Source organism: Lepidochelys kempii, chromosome 1 (assembly GCF_965140285.1).
Source record: "Lepidochelys kempii isolate rLepKem1 chromosome 1, rLepKem1.hap1, whole genome shotgun sequence".
Lineage (NCBI taxonomy): Eukaryota > Metazoa > Chordata > Testudines > Cheloniidae > Lepidochelys > Lepidochelys kempii.
In genome coordinates, this window is record NC_136380.1 from 332418404 (window position 1) to 332437250 (window position 18847).

The 18847-nt window shown below is 42.2% G+C and overlaps 1 protein-coding gene across 2 annotated transcripts in view; it reads right to left on the reverse strand.

Annotated features, from left to right (window-relative positions):
• HGF (hepatocyte growth factor) overlaps window positions 1–18847 on the reverse strand; it is a 78913-nt gene that overhangs the window by 39081 nt on the left and 20985 nt on the right. The window contains exons 5-7 of one of the 2 annotated variants that reach the window (XM_073328630.2): window positions 12090–12217; window positions 8745–8865; window positions 3972–4090 (exon numbers count right to left, since the gene is read on the reverse strand). In XM_073328630.2, coding sequence (XP_073184731.2) covers window positions 3972–4090; window positions 8745–8865; window positions 12090–12217 — 368 coding nt within the window. Of the gene's footprint in view, window positions 1–3971; window positions 4091–8744; window positions 8866–12089; window positions 12233–18847 lie in introns of both variants that reach the window. The other variant, XM_073328629.2, reaches the window with a different exon arrangement.

An 18847-nucleotide genomic window follows, 5' to 3' on the forward strand; every position in this document is an offset into this window, starting at 1 on the left:
GCTCAGGATCATCAATGTAGGCCACTTATTTTTAGAAGGGCTGTACTGGGATTGCATTTCTTCAAGACTCTAACATAATCTTGACTGCTGGGGGAGTAGGAGCCATTACTAGAGTTTGGAAAAGATCCCCTAGCATATGTCTTTTGAAAAATTGGATCAGACTGTGAATGTTAAGAGTCACATTGGTTGTTAAGCTTATGTAACCACCAACGCCAGATGTGAATCTTCAGAGCACTGACACATCAACTTGGGAAATGCCAAAGGATAAACATTTATAAAAGTTGCATTTGTAAAAACTGTCAGAAATTATAACTTAAACAAATTTTTAGTAATAAAATCTCCACTACCGGAAAAAAGTATATGGATATGTTACAACAGAGACTGATCATGTGTATTTTATTGAATATTGAAAGTAGTTGTGGACAGAGCTGGATTAGGGGTTTGTGGGGCCCTGAGCCAGAGCACATGGGGGCCCCTCCTCACCCCTTCTGCCTGCCATCCCCTTCAAGCCCCCCCCAGCACTGCTGCCAGAGAGCAGGGTTGGGGAGCAAGAGCTTGCCCTGCTCCATCCGCCCAGTGCTCCTGCCACGGTGTGGGGTCGGGGCGCAGGAGCTTGCCCTTCCCCACCCACCTGGTGCTCCCCCAATCTCTGGCAGGAGCACCGGGCGGGCGGAACAGGTTGGGGGCACCCATTTTTCCAGGGGCACCCATGGCTAATCAGCAATGGTTGTGGGAAGAATTACCCAATAAAAAATAAAGACTAAAGAAACGAATAGTAAATTGCTCTTCATAATCTTTAAACTAGGTGTATAGACTCAACTGTTTTATATTTGAGACAAAAACTAGGTCCAAACTAGATGATGTCTTTGGCTTAATAACTTCCCAGTTGTTCTTAGAGGCCAAAGTCGGACGCTCGAGTAGCAAAAAGTCCAGATACCAATATATAGAATAAGCTGCTTGTAGTTCACAGGGGAAGTTCACCGGAAATCTTTTGGCACAAGGTCACACATGAACTGATGTATAGATTTTTGAAGCCACTATTTTTGATCACATAAGGCAGCAGGGTCACTTCTAAGTAAGTTGCCACTGCTCTGTACACTCCCTTTATAGACATCATACAGCATGGCAAATTGTCCTCTCCTTTACACCACTTTTACAGTGATGTAACTCCTCTGACTTTAATGGAATTATTCTAGACTGGTGCTGATATATGTGAAAGCAGAATTAGGCTCAAAGTGAGGTTCTACATCAAGGAGTAAATCAGGAGTAACATCACGGAAGTCAACAGAATTACACCAGCATAAATACAGGGTAATGAGAAGTGAGTCATGTGTAAAAAGGTTACAGTAACATAAAACCAGCACAAGTGACTATGGACTGTTCAGAAGTATTGATGGGCAAAATTTTAAAACATTGAGAAGTTTAAATTGGATAAGAACCCAAAAGGTAAGGAGATAAATTCTGCTTTTACACTGTGAGCAGCCTCTTGGACACTATACAAGGGTGCAAAGCAGAATGTGGCCCCAGATGTTTTATCCACACTTTGACCAGTGAGGGGCTAGAAAACTGGAAGAATATATTTTTCATACAATTTCCAGTTATCTCTCATTTTGGGCTAGTTGAAAATACCACAAGAGCGCCCCCCCCCCCCCTTCTGTTTCTGGTCTCAGTCAAAACCAAAATTGCAGAGGACTACAACAATTAAAATAAACAATCATAAAGGTTCACTCAACTATTTTTCTTTTCTTTTCTTTTCTTTTTTTAAATCCACAAATAAATAAATTCAGCTTCCGCATGGATAAAAGTTCTAATGGTGTGGGTTTTTAACAGCATCAGTTAACCTTTAAAACTAACTGTGCCAAATTCTGATATCATTTATAACCATGAAACCTTACCAAAGCCACAATCTCTCTGAAGAATAGTACTGCACATAAAGAGCTCTCAAGACATAAGTCCATATATCCTTACACAGAAAAAAACTATGTTAAAAACGATGGTAAGATAGCAAAGTCCAGCTAAATGCCAGGAAATGCCAAAATTGAAGTTCCCTGTGTGACTTTAATTTCGTCGCTTGTGCATGTGCATTATGGCACAGCCCTTAACTATGTGATTCCGTTCCATTTTTTCCAAAGGACTCGTGTCTCATTCAGTGCACAGGATGGACCTGCTGTGGAGATGCCTCAGGGTTGTGTAGTGAAAGAGTGCTGTCTGCAGGATCCCTGCTTCATTTGCTGCTGAAGTTGAAAGGTGTGTAATGAAGGAGGCAGGGTTGCAAGAAGAGAAAGGATTGTCTCATGGTTTAAGCAGTTGAATGCTGCCCTGGACAGGGGGATTCCATCTCTGCATCTGCCACAGATTTCCTATGTGATGCTAGGCAAGTCACTTATATACACTTTTCACAAGTGGCCACTAATTATGTGTTCCTTATTCTCTGGGTGCCCAACTTGAGACACCTGATTTGCAGAAGTGCTGAGCACTCACGACTGCAACACAAGTCAGTGGGAGCTGTATTTTGAAAATATAAAGTGCTATATAATACTAAGGACACTAAAAATCAGCTCAAACTGGCACTCAGAATTAGTAGACACTTCATTTAAATCTCTCTGTGCCTCAGATCCCCATCAGTAAAATGGAGAATAATAGCACCCCTTATTTCACAAGTACATTGTGAAAATAAATTTATTCATGTTTACGAAGCACTCAGATACTATAGTGATGAATACTATAGAAATCCCATAAGGAAATGAATAATTCTGTCTTCAGTGGAGGGTTTGAATAGTGTCCAGTAAGCAAGCCAGGAGATTACATATTGAACAAGGATAAAAAATATTGAATAGCTGCTCATTCAGTGAGCACTATCCATCCTGAACACTGAATGTGGCAGGAGACCTGTTTAGAAATGTGTATGATTATGTAATTGAAGTCTGTATCATAATACATACACCCAAAGGGGTGGAATTAAGATTGCATAGACAACCTTAATTTTGGCATTTCCTAATTACTCTGTGCTCAATTTTGAAACCTTAGTGCTCTTTTAATTTTGGTTTTCTTGTGAGCACAACCCAACAGACTGCCCTTGGTGTGACAACCTGTCGGCAGAGACAGAATTATGGGGACAACCCTTACCCACCAAACTTGATTCTTGTGGGTGGAGAATGGATGGACCTTATAACAAGATCCAAGATAAACACCCTTAGGGCAAGGAGGGGCAGAGGCCTAGTAGTACCTCTAGAAAAGGAGGGAAAGTGAGGAAGAAGACGTATCTTTCCACTGGAAAAAGGGAGGAGACATGTGACAGAGTCATGAGGTCTAGCACTTGAGCCAGCACTCTAGGCACTATTATTATTATTAATTAGATTCACCTGGAGAATGCCTAATTGGACAAGGTGTACCTGATTACCAGGCCAGATTGGGGCTAGTGAGTGAATGAGCCAACTAGCCCATTAGCAGGGAAGCTATATAAACGGACATACGAATGCATGCTCAAGGGGAAAAAAGGAGAGGAACAGAAAGCTAGGAGAGCTTGACCAAGGGGTCCCTCTGATTAGAGTCACCTTATTCCCCCTCCTCTGTTTGGGAGAAGGGGTTAGAAAGTTTAAGATACAGTGTCAAGAGGTATGGAGACACTGCTATGGATTGGTGGAAGGATTAAAACACTGTAAATAAACTGCACAGTGGTGTTTACAAGGAAGACATCTTAGTGCAGTCTGTGTGGAAGAGATGGGAGTGTGGCATGCTGACGTGTATAATACAATAACTATAAAAAGTGCTAAATAATGCATTGCTGATTATGTCTTATGAAAAGAGATTAAAGAGATTGTAAGGGCTGTTCTTTGCTTACTCTGTTTTAAAATTGAACAAAGCACAATGAATGAACAATAACAGTTATATTCCCCACCCACTTAGAACAGACTATTTGAGTCCAGATTTGGGAAAGGAAAAGGAAGCAATAAATTTTTGCTTTAACTCACCACACGTTTTAATTGCACAGAACTCCCACGGGGTATCAGGGTCAAGAGTGTAGCACCATGGTCTCGGCTTGCCATCGGGATTGCGGCAGTAATTATCATCAAAGCCCTTGTCAGGATATCTGCAAACCACACCAACAAATGTGTTCAGCACGTCTGGCTGGCAACACTATACAGGCATGCACAAGACGTGTCAAGAACCAATTCCAGCTGAGACAAGTTTGATACATTGCCTGCTGGCTTGGGACCTGATCATGGGGGTTGGGGAATTCCCTCGACTCCCATAGAGGAGTCTCCTAGGAAGCACTGAGCAGAATCAGGCTCTTGGGCAGGGAGACTCAGCTGTGGTAATATGCAGGACACCAGATGGGGTAACTCAGCTAATCGCTTCACTCCACTGTAGAGCATGACCATCCCTTGACAGACACGCAAGCCTCATTTTTTTTTTTCCAAACAGCCAAATTAAGTGTGGATTATATAAACACTGCCTGGCATGCCAGACTCATTAAGAAAACAGGTTCTCTAGTGCAACAACCCTGGGTTCAAACTGGAAGCTATTTTCAATTGCTTTGTTACTAATGATAGCTCCATTTTGGTAACACAGCTTGTTCTAGGTCATGCCCTCATTTCCGGCACTGCAAAAAATATTTAAAACTTCCCTCTCCCTTTATCTTGTTAAGGTTTGAAACTGTTGTGTTATTTTAATTGTTTCCATGTTTGTCTCGCCTCTGTTAAACAGACAAGAGGGGGGAGCATAATAAGGAGACTTACTTTATCTAAATGGTCATAAGTAACAGCCACAAACTTCCGAACATGGGGATAAAAGTAAAATGTACTTATTGCCAATAAATGCAAAATGCTTTGGTTCTTTGGTTTTGCAGGTTTTTTGCAGCATGTTTGAAAGAGAACAAAAAGTAGGCTTGCCCGAGGGACTACTGTGAAAACTTCATAGAATCATAGAATATCAGGGTTGGAAGGGACCTCAGGAGGTCATCTAGTCCAACCTCCTGCTCGAAGCAGGACTGATCCCCAATTAAATCATCCCAGCCAGGGCTTTGTCAAGCCTGACCTTAAAAACTTCTAAGGAAGGAGATTCTACCACCTCCCTAGGTAACGCATTCCAGTCTTTCACCACCCTCCTAGTGAAAAAGTTTTTCCTAATATCCAACCTAAATCTCTCCCATTGCAACTTGAGACCATTACTCCTTGACCTGTCATCCGCTACCACTGAATAGTCTAGATCCTTCCTCTTTGGAACCACCTTTCAGGTAGTTGAAAGGAGCTATCAAATCTCCCCTCATTCTTCTCTTCTGTAGACTAAACAATCCCAGTTCCCTCAGCCTCTCCTCATAAGTCATGTGTTCCAGTCCCCTAATCATTTTTGTTGCCCTCCGCTGGACTCTCTCCAATTTTTCCACATCCTTCTTGTAGTGTGGGGCCCAAAACTGGACACAGTACTCCAGATGAGGCCTCACCAATTAAACTTGAACTTATTTAAGGGGACAAAAATGTTAACTACCTATGAACCTGAGACCTTCCCACAACTGCAAGCAGATGTGCTTCTCATGAGCACATGATTTACATGTGATTTACAAAGGTGTGCCGATGGGGTTCTCTACCCACCATACACTCATCCCAAAGTCTGTTTGTACAATCCTGCCTTCCTTGGGACAAATCACACTCCCTCTGCTACAGCAGGGTTTGAAAGATGGGGTTGGGAGACAATTTGAAAGAGGGTTCAATCATTACTTTCATTGAACCCTGCAGAATGGGGCGAGGAGACAGGGCTATGGCAACATGAGAGCCCTTTATCCGCAGTAGCAACTGTGCTTGACAATACTCATTAATGCTTCAAGACAATTACTAAGTTCTAAACTGGGAGAGGGGATGAAGTTTAAAAGTACCCTGATATCTCCCAGGACCTTCCTCTGACCCCTACAACTGATCAGTCCCTGGGATGGGGACAGGATAAGGGGGTCAGATCATCAGAACCATTTCCCCTAAAGGCCATCATGTAACTGTACATTAAAGGCTCAATCCTGCAAGATGCTGAGCACTCTGGTCCCAATCCAGCAAGACCCCCCACTTAGGCACAGACTTAACTTCAGTTGAATCATTTGAGCTTAACAGTCATTACCAGAGTGCTCAGCATCTTGCAGGATCATGCCATATAGACAGATAAACAGGGAAATTTCCAGCACTATCCACTGACTATTCTCAACGTCTATTATAGATAAATAGATATATAGATTCTTAGGGATCTGCTCCCTGCAAGGACTACAGATGACCTTGGTTGCAGGAGGATATTAGGGTACAAAGCTAGTCTGAGTATCGTGAATAGGGTGGGGCAGCAGGGAAAGAAGCCCTTTTTGACTTCCTCTAACCTTGGGGAACAGAAGAGCTCCAGTTTACCTCCCTCATTTGCTCATATACAGAGAGAGTGGGTAGGGAAAAAATTGTCCTGCCCAGTTACTGATTTTGCCTAGTGTTCTCAAATCTGCTTGCTTCTTTCCACATCCCTGGGAGTCAGCAGTAGCTACTTTAGTCCCTACAGCAGAAGACCATTTAGTGTCCCTTCCCCCACAGGTAGCCACAACTAGCAGGGATAAACTGGATGATGGGGTTGCAATCTGGCCCACCCAATCTCAGATTTATGTCACTGAGAATTATGTAATGGACCTGTAAGAGTTAGTCCAGTCTCCAGGTCTCTTTCCCCCAAACATACCCAGAGCCATAGTCTGCTGCTTGGATCAGAGGAGGATCCTAAGGGTTCCTGAGATCTTTCAGATCCCTGTTACACCTCCTTAGTGATTTTTGTTAGGTTTATTATTTGTTTTACCCCATCCTACCCCTGAAGCAGCAGTAGAAACCTTGACTTCAATGGCTAAGAAAGCAACAAGACACTTCTCCAATGTCAGAGACATGTCCACTTCTAGGTTTGAAGAGAGTTAGCCACTGAAGTTCTGAATATTACATATTTTTTTTCAAATAGACCAAGATTGCTCTTTAACACCAATGGACGATCATTATTTATTTATTCATGTTGAAATTTACATCCCAAATGCATCCCTGGCATGAGTATACTGTTGTAAATTAAATTACACCAGTGATTAATTTGGCCTTCTGATTTGTCACACTTAAAAAAAAACTGAATGGTGTTTTGTGGGGGCTAAAGCTTTTACTGTTCATAAATATGTTCAACGCCAAGCCACATCAACCTCAATTGGATTCCATGAAGGTGCAACAGTGTGTCTGTGCAGAGCACAATGCAGGATTCAAGCACTGGAATGAAATCCTATGAAATCAATAAGATTTCCACTGAAATCAATGACAAAATTTCCATGGACATCAGTGATGCCAAGATGTCACCCTTAGGGCAAGTCTACACTACAAAATTAAGTTGACCTAAGTTACATTGACATACAGCCACTACATTAAATAAATTGGTTTTGCATGTCCATGCTATGCTCCTTGTGTCAGTGGTGCTTCTCCTCAACAGGAGCACTTGCACTGATTTAATTGCCAGCATGGGACACTGTGGGATGGCTTCTGAAAGGCAGCAACACTCAGTGTAAGCAATAGTGTCCACACTGACACTGCGTCAGTATAATTACATAGACCTAAGTGGTACACCTCTTGTAGAAGTGGAGTTATGAAGTCAGTAAAGTGGGTGAGTTACATCGGTGGGAGCTACATTTAGTGCCTTACATCGAACTGACTGTAATGCAGAGCAGGTCTCAGACCTTTTTCCCCCCGGGTAGCTTTCATTTATTCACACCCCTGAGCAACATAAATTATGCTGACATAAGCTGTAGTGCAGACATAGCCTAAAGCTACCCATACCTTATTTTAAAGCATAATAAATATATTTCATTATTAATACTTTGTAGTTTATATGGACACATTCAGAGGAAGATCTCAGATACGTATTTTCAGATATGAATTAATCCCAACAACATTTTTGTGAGGTAGGTTAGCATTATTTTACCTATTTTATAAATGAGCCTAATTAAAATCAATTTTTTTCAGAAAAGCTTGTTTCAGTATAAGCCCATGAAAGATTCCCCCTCCCTAATGCAGTAAGGGTTCAAAGGCCTTTATGTGTGGCCTAAACCCACCCACACAGCCTCTCCAGAAGGGAGTGTAAATGTTGCAGATGGTTGTCTGCACTTTGGTGAATTTCACCCACTAGAATAAAACCTTTCTTGTCTGCAGTTTTTTAATGCTATTTCTAACTCATTTTTTTGGCATTATATCTATAGTTCATCAAGTTATTGTCCAAAACATAAATCTATTATCATAAAATGCTGAATTCAGCCACTCACAGTTGCTTTTCCAGGGTGAAAATCAGTGTTGATTTTTTTAACACCTTATGCAACATAAACTGGATAATTTAACACCTTATGCAACATAAGACTGATAATTGCATAGGGTCTAGCTATTCCTTATTGAAGTAAATGGATCTATTGTAAATTATTAATGTTGAAAGCTAATTTCATCAGTATTTTTAAAGGGCTTTGAGATCTTTGGGAGGTGTAAAGTATTACTGCTACTAGTAATTATTATTATTATTTATTTTGTTGTTATGATATTAGGGTTTTTTCTAGTGACGTCACTTGCTCTGTGTATACAGACATACATATCTCGTCAGACCATGTAAATTCGCATCTCCATAAAGTTCAATGCAGCTGATTTAAACCAGCTGAGGTTAGGCCTAATGAGTACCAGAATATGTGTAATTTAAAAACAAAACAAAACAGTGAAGTAGTATTTTACCTCTCTGGTCTGAATTTGTGCCTGTGTGGTCTCTGAAGGTCCCAGCGCTGGCATTCCTTGCCTGATTCAGTGTGATCCATTGGCCCTCTGTAACTTTCTCCATTGCAGGTCATGCATTCAACTGAAAACAAAAAATAGTATATTAGTAGCTCATAACACGAGTAGAAAGAAATTGCTGTCATAAACTCAAGCTGTCCTGCACAGAGAATTATAACGTTATAAAAATAATACTTCCTGGATCATCAATTTCACACAGGTGTAAGAAATGCCCTTCAGAAAAACGTCTCACTGTGGGTTCCTTTCAAGATCTTGTCAGATGTTTAGATTTGGTGCCAGATTAGTTCACCATCAAGTTACTTTGGATGCATCTGGATGGAAGTATTTAAGGCATTTACATACCCAGCTTCTTTCTTGGGCCTTTATAGAAATTAGTCTGAGTGTTAAACAAAGATCTAGATCTAAAGCACACACCAAGCAGGAAATGTTACTATTGATTAAATAAGTGATACTTGCTTGTGTGCCAATTATATAAATATATATTTATAAATATATGTACACATGCACATTAGTTGTGATGAAACCAGGTTATGGATAGAGTTAAAACCTCATTGAGATTAACAGGTGTGAATGCACCCATTCATTAGCATAACAATAAGGATACATTAATCACAATCACCCACTTAAGGCACAAGGGTTATGTGAACTCAATCAGGAGTTTTGGATTGTGTGGAAGGGTTTGTACTGAGTATGTTTTGGTAAGTCTATGGGTGAGCCCGTAGAGGCAGAACATAGAACCAGGGAGAAACAGAGACAGCCTGAAGAAAACAAAGCTGAAATCTGTAAACACAGGGTGACCCTAAGAGAAATGTGGGAATGATCTGGGTCAGGCATGCGTGCTTAAAAGATGCCTGGGCCAGTAAGCTAAGAAACCACTCCTCATAGATTCAGAGACTTTAAGGCTAGAAGGGACCATCATGACCATCTAGTCTAAACTCCTGCACATTGCAGCCCACAGAACCTCACCCACCCATTCCTGTAATAAACCCCTAACCTCTGGCTGAGTTACTGAAGTCCTCAAATCATGATTTTAAGACTTGATGTTACAGAGAATCCGCTATTTACACTAGTTTAAACCTGGCAAGTGGCCTATGCCCCATGCTGCCAAGGAAGGCATAAAAAACTCCCGGGTCTCTGACAAGCTGACCCAGGAGAAAATTCCTTCCTGACCCCCAATATGGCGATCAGTTAGACTCTGAGCACGTGGTCCTATTGCAGTTGGTTCCTCCTGCATTCAGAGAAGCAGGATGATGTACATTCCTTATAAATAAACAAGACTTCATCAAAGAATGTATCAGACTCCATCATCAATTTCTGCTCCCAACTGAAATATCCCCAGCGCCCTGAACTTTGGGTCACAAAGGGATAACTAATTTATATATACATTACATTTACATATAAATATACGTTTACATTTAAATGTGAAAATCACTTAGGGCGTGTCTACCCCTAAAAACATTACAGTGGCATAGCTGCGCTGCTGCAGCTGAGCTGCTGTACTGCTTCCGTGTAGACATTACCTACGCTGACAGGAGGGATTCTCCCATTGGCAAAGGTAATCCACCTCTCCAAGACGCAGTAGCTAGGTTGATGGAAGAATTCTTCTGTCAGCCTAGCACTGTATACTCGGGGACTTGGGTCAGTTTAACTATGCCACTCACCCTGGAAAATCCACATCCCTGATCACTGTAGCTAAATTAACCTAATTTTCTAGCGTAGACCAAGCCTTAGAAAATGATAATTTAGGCAGTTAGAGAATGAATTCTTCAGTCAAATCATAGAATATCAGGGTTGGAAGGGACCTCAGGAGGTCATCTAGTCCAACCAGGACCAATCCCCAATTTTTGCTCCAGATCCCCCTCAAGGATTGAACTGACAACCCTTGGTTTAACAAGCCAATGCTCAAACCACTGAGCTATCCCTCCCTCCATTATCAACCAGGAAGCCCTTGATCCTGCATTCAGCTGCAGGTCTAATCCCGGCTGGAGTGTAATTTAGATTCAGGCTGTAAATTTTGGTTCTTGGTCCAACAGAGCCTGGATTTGTTTGCCTTCCTAGCATACCGTAAAGCTTACTCCAAATGCCAGCGGTAAAAGAAGGGAATGGGCTGATTAGCAGTATAGAGGGGCTTGGATTTGAGGTAAATAAGGCAGTCATATTAATATATTCCTGAACTGTGGAACTGCTGAGCCCAACACTTAGAATCGATACACTGAATATCATTGACCGCATTTTGTGAAGTGCCGAAGGGAAGGCATGAGATTTAATACTATAAAAATCAAAACCAATAAATCACTACAAGAGGAAAGGAACAGCTTCCATATGAGGAGAGAATAAAAAGATTGGGACTGTTCATCTTAGAAAAGAGACGACTAATGGGGGATATGATAAAGGACTATAAAATAATGAATAGTGTGGGGAAAATGAATAGGGAAGCGTTATTTACCCCTTCACATAACACAAGAACTAGGAGTGACAGAATGAAGTTAATAGGCAGCAGGTTTACTGGAAGTATTTCTTCACACAACACACAGTCAACCTGTGGAACTTGCTCCAAGGGGATGTTGTGAAGGCCAAAAGTGTAACTGGGTTCATAAGAGAATTAGATAAGCTAATGGAGGACAGGTCCATCAATGGCTACTAGCCAACATGGTCAGAAATGCAACACCACACTCAGGGTGTCCCTTCACCTCCAACTGATGGAAGCTGGGACTGGACAACAGGGGATGGATCACTCAAAATTTCCTTGTTCTGTTCATTCAGTGGCACAGGCCACTGTCAGAAGACAGGATGAATCATCAGTCTTACCCAGCATAGCTATTCTTATGTTCTTATTTATAAATATCAGTTTAAATTGGAAGGCACCCAATCAGAATGTTCTACAGCAATTACACTGACCAATGTTCCTTACAGATTGTCACATGAGCATCATTTGAAAGGTGAAACAAAAATTTATTTTCAGAATTCATCCTCAAATCCATTATCTAGCTACATATAAAGTGCTAAAGTCAACTTGACATTAACTATGGACCTGCAACGGGTGCTTTCATAATGTACTGAACACAACAGAAATTGTTAGCTGATCTGTAGTGGACTAGAGAGCTATTCAAATTACCTAATTTGTGTGATAAGCATATCACTACTCAAACATCTCTTGCTAAATCATTCTTACTAAGAATTGAGCCGTTCTTTGTTCAAAGCCAATATATAAATACTCTCTAATAACAGTTACACACTTGCTTCCAGGGCAGAAGAGACTTTTCTATGGTATCAACTGTGTCATGTTACCTTCTGAACAGAGAGGAATGTCACAGACTTCATGGCGTATCTCTGGATTGCTTGTAAAACACCAAGGCCCTCCTTCTTCCCCTCGGGGATTCCGACAGTAGTTTTCCTGCAGGTCTTTACCCCGATAGCTCGAAGGCAAAAAGCTAGTTTTAAAATGACAATCATTACAGTATAAGAGCATGCAAACTTCATTGTGAATCTTATTGTATTCATGAACAGTTACAGCTTATCAAACTCTTGCTTGCTTCCCCCCCCTGCACACACATCCATATACCTCTACCTTAAACCATATACATTTTCTCATTTTAACAAATGACAAGACCAAAGCTAGATTCAGCCATCTTTATTCCTGTGGAGTAATACCTTACTCAGCAACTAACTCCACTGATTTCACCCCAGGGTCTCCTACATTTAAATGTGCTTGTCAAATAGTTGCAGAGTTAAAGTAATGTAATTCAGTTTATCACGTAAGTGAGGTCATTTAACAGTAATCTAATCCACTAAATTTCCATTGTGTTCAGTACATATAGACACAGATAGATCTATTTCTATGGGGTAACTTGTGTGATAAAGTGCTAAACAACCTGAATAAAGGTAGCAGAAACCGTCCCTTAGATTGTGTGTTCTCAGTCCAGGTGGATCACCTTTCTTTATGGATAGATGGGAGAGCTGTACTGAAACTTTCTTCTGTTGTAATATGGGTTTACAGTATGCAAACCTGTGTATGACAACTACTGACCCAGACTCTTTACATATTATAAAAAAAAACCTCCATTATATTTTACACTTGGGGTAACCATACCCAGGCATTGCATTCTGGAATGTGTTTCCATCCTGTTCCTATATAAACTTTGACATTCTGATGCTGCGTAAGGAGACCAAGTAGGAAATTAGCATCATGCTCCTGCACAGTTTTGGAACAACACCTCCAACCACCAAACTAAGTGAAGTATTTAAGACATTACTTTACCCACTTTGTCCCTCTCATATCCTGTAACCAACACGGCTACAACAACACAGCAAACAACAATGGAAGATATATTTTGCCATCTGACATGGAAACTCCACAACACGAAGAAGATGGAAGACAAACTTAACAGCAACGTCTACTTCCTGAGCAAATGCAAGAAACAAAACTACATCCCCAGAGAACTTCCATCTATAACCCTCTGACAACCACATACAACTCTGAACAGCTCTGCAAAAGGATTTCAGAAAAACTGAGGTGCAATCTCCTGCACCTCACATGTTCTGGAAGGGACCACCTCAAACGAGAAATCATCACATGCTCCCATACAGTGGAAGGGAAAAGTCATGAAACCTACCTGGAGATCATTCAAGAAACCCAAAACAACTATCAAAAAAATCCTGGTGATGGCCATGCAACACCAAAACAAAAGTGGAACCATCTATAACAACAATGCCACAACCCACAGAACTTCACCTCCAGGATAAACCAGGGCACCAGGACCTACCACACAGACGCTACACAACACCCCAAAATCATCAACCTATCACAACTACCCTAACTGGAACTGAATTACCTGTATTCTCCAACAGATTGAACTTCTCTCCCACCACTGAAACTGATATCATACTGACATGTAGAGAACTGGAAGAATTCTTTCACTGACTGTCTCAAAGAATTACTTCACAACACAGTTGACATCAACCAGAACTACCATGTCCCCACCGACAGTCATAAGAAAAAAGAATTATCTGACTGGACACCCATCAGTGGAGGAAATGACACACTTGATCTTTACATCACAAAAGACTGTGGAATCCTGAAACATCATACCAACCACAATCTCTCCACAGCCAAGAGGTCCGCTATATAGCCCCTGAAATCCAGCCAACATACAGCGAGCAGAGCAGCAAACAAAGTGAATGCCCTCATAGTCCTCAGCCATGATGAGTAAATCAATGAGGCCAACTGACAAATCTCCAACACCACCCTCCTATAAGGAATTCAAAAAAGACCCCCATACCACAAAGGAATTTAAGGATATCATCAAATCTTTCCCCAGACAACTCCAAGAGAAACTCTACAACCTCCTCCCCCATGAACCTACCCCAGGGAACTTCTAAATGTTTCTCCAAGATACACAAATTAGGGAAACCAAGCAGACCCATCATATCTGGCCACAGCATGCTTATGAATATGAGAACTCACAGAAATCATCCTCAAAACACTCACCACAAAAAGGGCAAGTTTTCTCCAAGACACAAGCAACTTCATCCAGAAACTTCACACATTAACAAACTCCCTCAGAACATCATACTTGCCACCATGGATGTCACCTCCCATCTACCAACATCCCTCACCATGACGGCCTCTCTGCCTGCATCAGATATCTTCACAACAATGAACGACACTCAGATATCCACCCAAAACACATCGAAATCATCCATTTCATCCTCACCCTTAAGAACTTCACATTCAACAAGCACTTTTTTCCAAACCACGGGAACAGCCATGAATAGTAGGATGGTTCCCCAATATGCCAGCCTCTTCTAGGTCACGTCAAGGAAGAATTTCTGAAAATATGCACCACAAACCAATGAAATACCTGATATACATCAATGATATTTTCATCATCTGGACAGATGACCTAAACTCCCTCAGAGATTTTCACCACAACTTCACCAACCACCACCCATCCTTCATTCTCTCTAGAACACTCCCATATAAGCATCAACTTCCAGGACACCATGATCAGCGTCTGCAATGGAAAGCTACAGAAAACTATACACAAGAAGCCCATAGATCACCAGACTTACCTCCAAAGATCCAATAACCACCCCAGACACACCAAGAAATCTGTTATCTACAGTTAGGCAATCAGATACCACAGAATATGCTCCAAGTTGAAAGCCTGGGATACACACCTTAACACACTTAAAACAACCTTCACCAAACAAGGACACTCCACCAGAGAAGTAGATTGCCTCATGGAATAGGTTATATAAACACCTCAAGAGAACCTGCTTCAATACAGAAAAAAAACCTAAAACATTGACTGTACACCCTTAGCTGTCACTTACCACCCCACACTGGAACTCTCATGAGGTATCATCAAATAATTACAACTCATACTTGATGGGGACCATGTCCTGAAATAAATCTTTCCCGAACCCCCTCTTCTGGCCTTCAAACAACCACCAAAGCTCACCAAGCTCATAATCAGAAGGATGGTACCTATAGACCAGGACTTACCAACTCAGAGCAGCACCAGACCCTGCCAAAATAACAGATGCAAAACGTTCAGACATAGGTCCACTGCTGCAATGATCAACACGGCCCACAACACACCTTTCAAGATCCATGAGTCCTAAAATGTATACCACAACATGTCATATACCTCATCCAGTGCATCAAATATCCCATCCTTTAACTTGTCCCTGCTCAGATTTAAATCAAAACCTGTTCCAGTACAAGGATTTAAGGTAAAATGAAGCTCCAGAACCAATCTGTGAGCTTTGGGGCACTGGACAAATCCAACTAAGTTTGTAACACTGGGCCTGACGTAGCAGAGACAGTCATGTCCTGAGATAGATATCGGCAAAAACAGAGGGTTCGGTCAGAAATTAGGAAGAAGATGACATCCACCATGTCTGCAATGATTAAATTTAAGAAACTTAAGAAAAGGTTGGAGTTTGGGTTCTGGTTCTTTTTATGAACAGGAGTGATATTTCAATCATTTCTTAAGTTTCCAGAATCTGTTTGCCCATGTCTAATTCATGTTTTAGTCCCATTCTTGTTTTAGTTCGATTTGCAGTGAAAAAAGATGAGGCTTTGTGAAAAGTGAAAGAATAATTTTTGGAATCAAATCAGTGGAAAGTTTCTATCAATGTACCCCTACCCTGGGATTATCTGAATATAGTGAGGATATTTTGTAATATTATATATTTATAAATTTTAAAGGAAGACTATATGGCTCATAAGACTAGCAATGAGAATCAGAGCCTTTCACCTCTTGGTCACTGATTTACAGCCATCTCAGCCAAGCTGTTAATGAGCAATGCCAGGATATGTCTTTGGTAGTATATGGAATAGTTGGTGTTCTTAGTACAGTAGTTAATGGATGTGTCTCTATACTGCAAAAACAAAAACACCCTTTGGTTAGTACTAATTGTCACCCTTGTTGGCAATCTTATCAGAGAGACCAGACTGAGCGGGCATGGAGTCTAAATGTTAGTCTACCCTCCAGATGAGAACACAGTTGAGGCACAATGAGTCGGCACATGAAGAAGCTTGATGTGTTCCTGCCAGATATCTACTCTATGAATAACCAAAAGACCATATCCATGGTTCTCAGTCTTGCACTTTTCACAGCATTATATTGACTCATTTCTTTAAAAAGCTAATACAACTGCTTTTCTACACACTCCTGGAGTAAAAAAAGGTTTATACAGAGAGAGAAACAAAGGCATAAGATGTGATTCCACAGGTCATTGCAGTCAGTAGAAAGATTCCCATTGATTTCAATGGATTTTGGATCATTCCCATAGGGAGGTAGGACTGCAGTAAAGTAAAAAATATATTTCCTGTGTTTAGTGATGAACCCTTTGGAGCGAGTACTTCAGTCTGTATCTTAGGACTTGTCTAGACTAGGGATTTGCTCTAATTACAGCCACTGATGTAGCAGGACTGGTGAAACTCCCAGTGTAGACAGGAAAAGACACTATTTGCACTAGTAGAGCTTACCCCTGCTTGAAACTGGGGTAAATTCTCCAGAGCTAATTAGCTACTCTGCTTGTCTCTGAAGGGGGTTACAGTAGTGCTATGACTGTCATCAGTGCAAATCCCCAATTAGAAGAGACTACACTTGCATCTTATTCTTTAAACTGAATTAACCAGTTGTTGCACTCATACAGCAGAACTGATCCAACTCAGACAAGAAGTACAAGAACAGCTTACAGTTGCTGCCTCAATTGGATAACTGCATGGTATGAATGAATAACAAAAGGGGGAAAAAAGGAAAATCCCTGCCCACTCCCACACCACCAAAAATGTATTTTGTGTCTTTTTTTAACCTTTGGTTAATTAAGTCTTGGAACAGATTGAGGTGGAAAATACCCGTTACTCACATCCTGGTTGCAATCAGCACAATGTTGTAACATAATTTAATGGGAGTTTTTCCTTTTCTTGGTCCTTGGAGAGAATCATTTTTCTCATTTTACCATATTTCATTTATTATTTTACCATCAGAGAGTCTCTCAGCTCAAAAATAACCATTACAAAAGCCTGGCAACAGTCAATCCAAATTACCCTAGGATCAGGATCAAAACCATTTCTGAAATCATTCATACTGTACAGCATTACGTAGAGATCCAAGCTGGCAGAAGAAGATGCACAAGCAGCATCAACAGGTACTACAGCACCATGGTGGGAAGAGAGAAAGATGAGAACCAGCCAGGGCTAGCCCTCTTCAGGCACAGAACTGTTCACTAGGACCCATGTAGCACAACCTCTCCCCAAGTCATGCGAGCTCAGAAAAGAAAGAATCTTCAGGAACACAAGCCAGAAACACAAGCCAGCAGGAGTAGCTAAAGAAGCAATTTCAGCCACTGATGAAGTCATTCTGGAACGAACAAGAAGCCTGCAAACCATCACTCCATTCATTTTGCTCCTGTATCTCTTTGAACCTGCCTGTGTCTGCCTTGTCTATTTAATTTGTAATCTCTTCAGAGCAAGAAATGTCATTGTTCTATATCTGTACAGTGCCTAGAACAATGGGGCCTAGGGTTGCCAACCCTCCAGGTTTTGCCGGGAGTCTCCCGGAATCAGGCCCTATCTGCCAGAGGCTACTGAAGCCAATACGGGAGATTTTAGGGTGCTAAAAGTTCGGCTGCACAATGGGATTAAGGTAGGCTCTCTACCTGCCCTGGCCCCGTGCCACTCCCAGAAGTGGCTGGCACATTCCTGCAGCCCCTGGGGGCGGGGCAGACAGGGGGTCTCTGCACGCTGCCCCAAGCACCGACTCCGCAGCTCCCATTGGCCAGGAACTGCGACCAATGGGATCTGTGGGGGCAGCACCTGCAAGCAGGGGCAGCGCGTGGAGCCCCCTGCCTACCCCAGGGGCCACAGGAGTGTGCAAGCCACTTCCGGGAGTGGTATGAGGCCAGAGCAAGCAGGGAGCCTGCCTTAGCCCCACTGTGCTGCTGACTGGGAGCCACCCAGGTAAGTGCCGCCCAGCCTGAGCCCGCACCTTCTCCTGCACCCCAATCCTCTGACCCAGCCCTGAGCCCCTTCCTGAACCCAAACTACCTCTCAGAGCCCACACCCCCTCCTGCACCCTAACTCTCTGCCCCAGCCCGGAGCCGCCTCCTGCACTCAAACTCCCTCCCAGAGCTTGCACCCCACACCCACTCCTGTACCCCAACCCCCTGCCCCAAGCTCAGCCCAGACCCCCTCCCACACTCCAAACCCCTTGGCCCCAGCCCAGAGCCTGCACTCCGTCCTGCTACCCAGCCTCCTGTCTCAGCCGGGTGAAAGTGAGTGAGGGTGGGGGAGAGTGAGTGACGGAGGGAGGGGGGATGGAGTGAGCAGGCTGGGGCCTCAGAGAAGGGGTGAGGCAGGGGTGTTTGGGTTTCTGTGATTAGACAGTTGGCAACCCTAATGGGGCCCCAGGTTTGGTTGGGGCCTCTAGGCACAACTGGCATATAGAGTAATAACAATAACAATAGCATAATAATTTTAACATCAAAGCACAACCTTCCAGAGTCTGGAGTAAGTACAAGTTTTGAGGAAA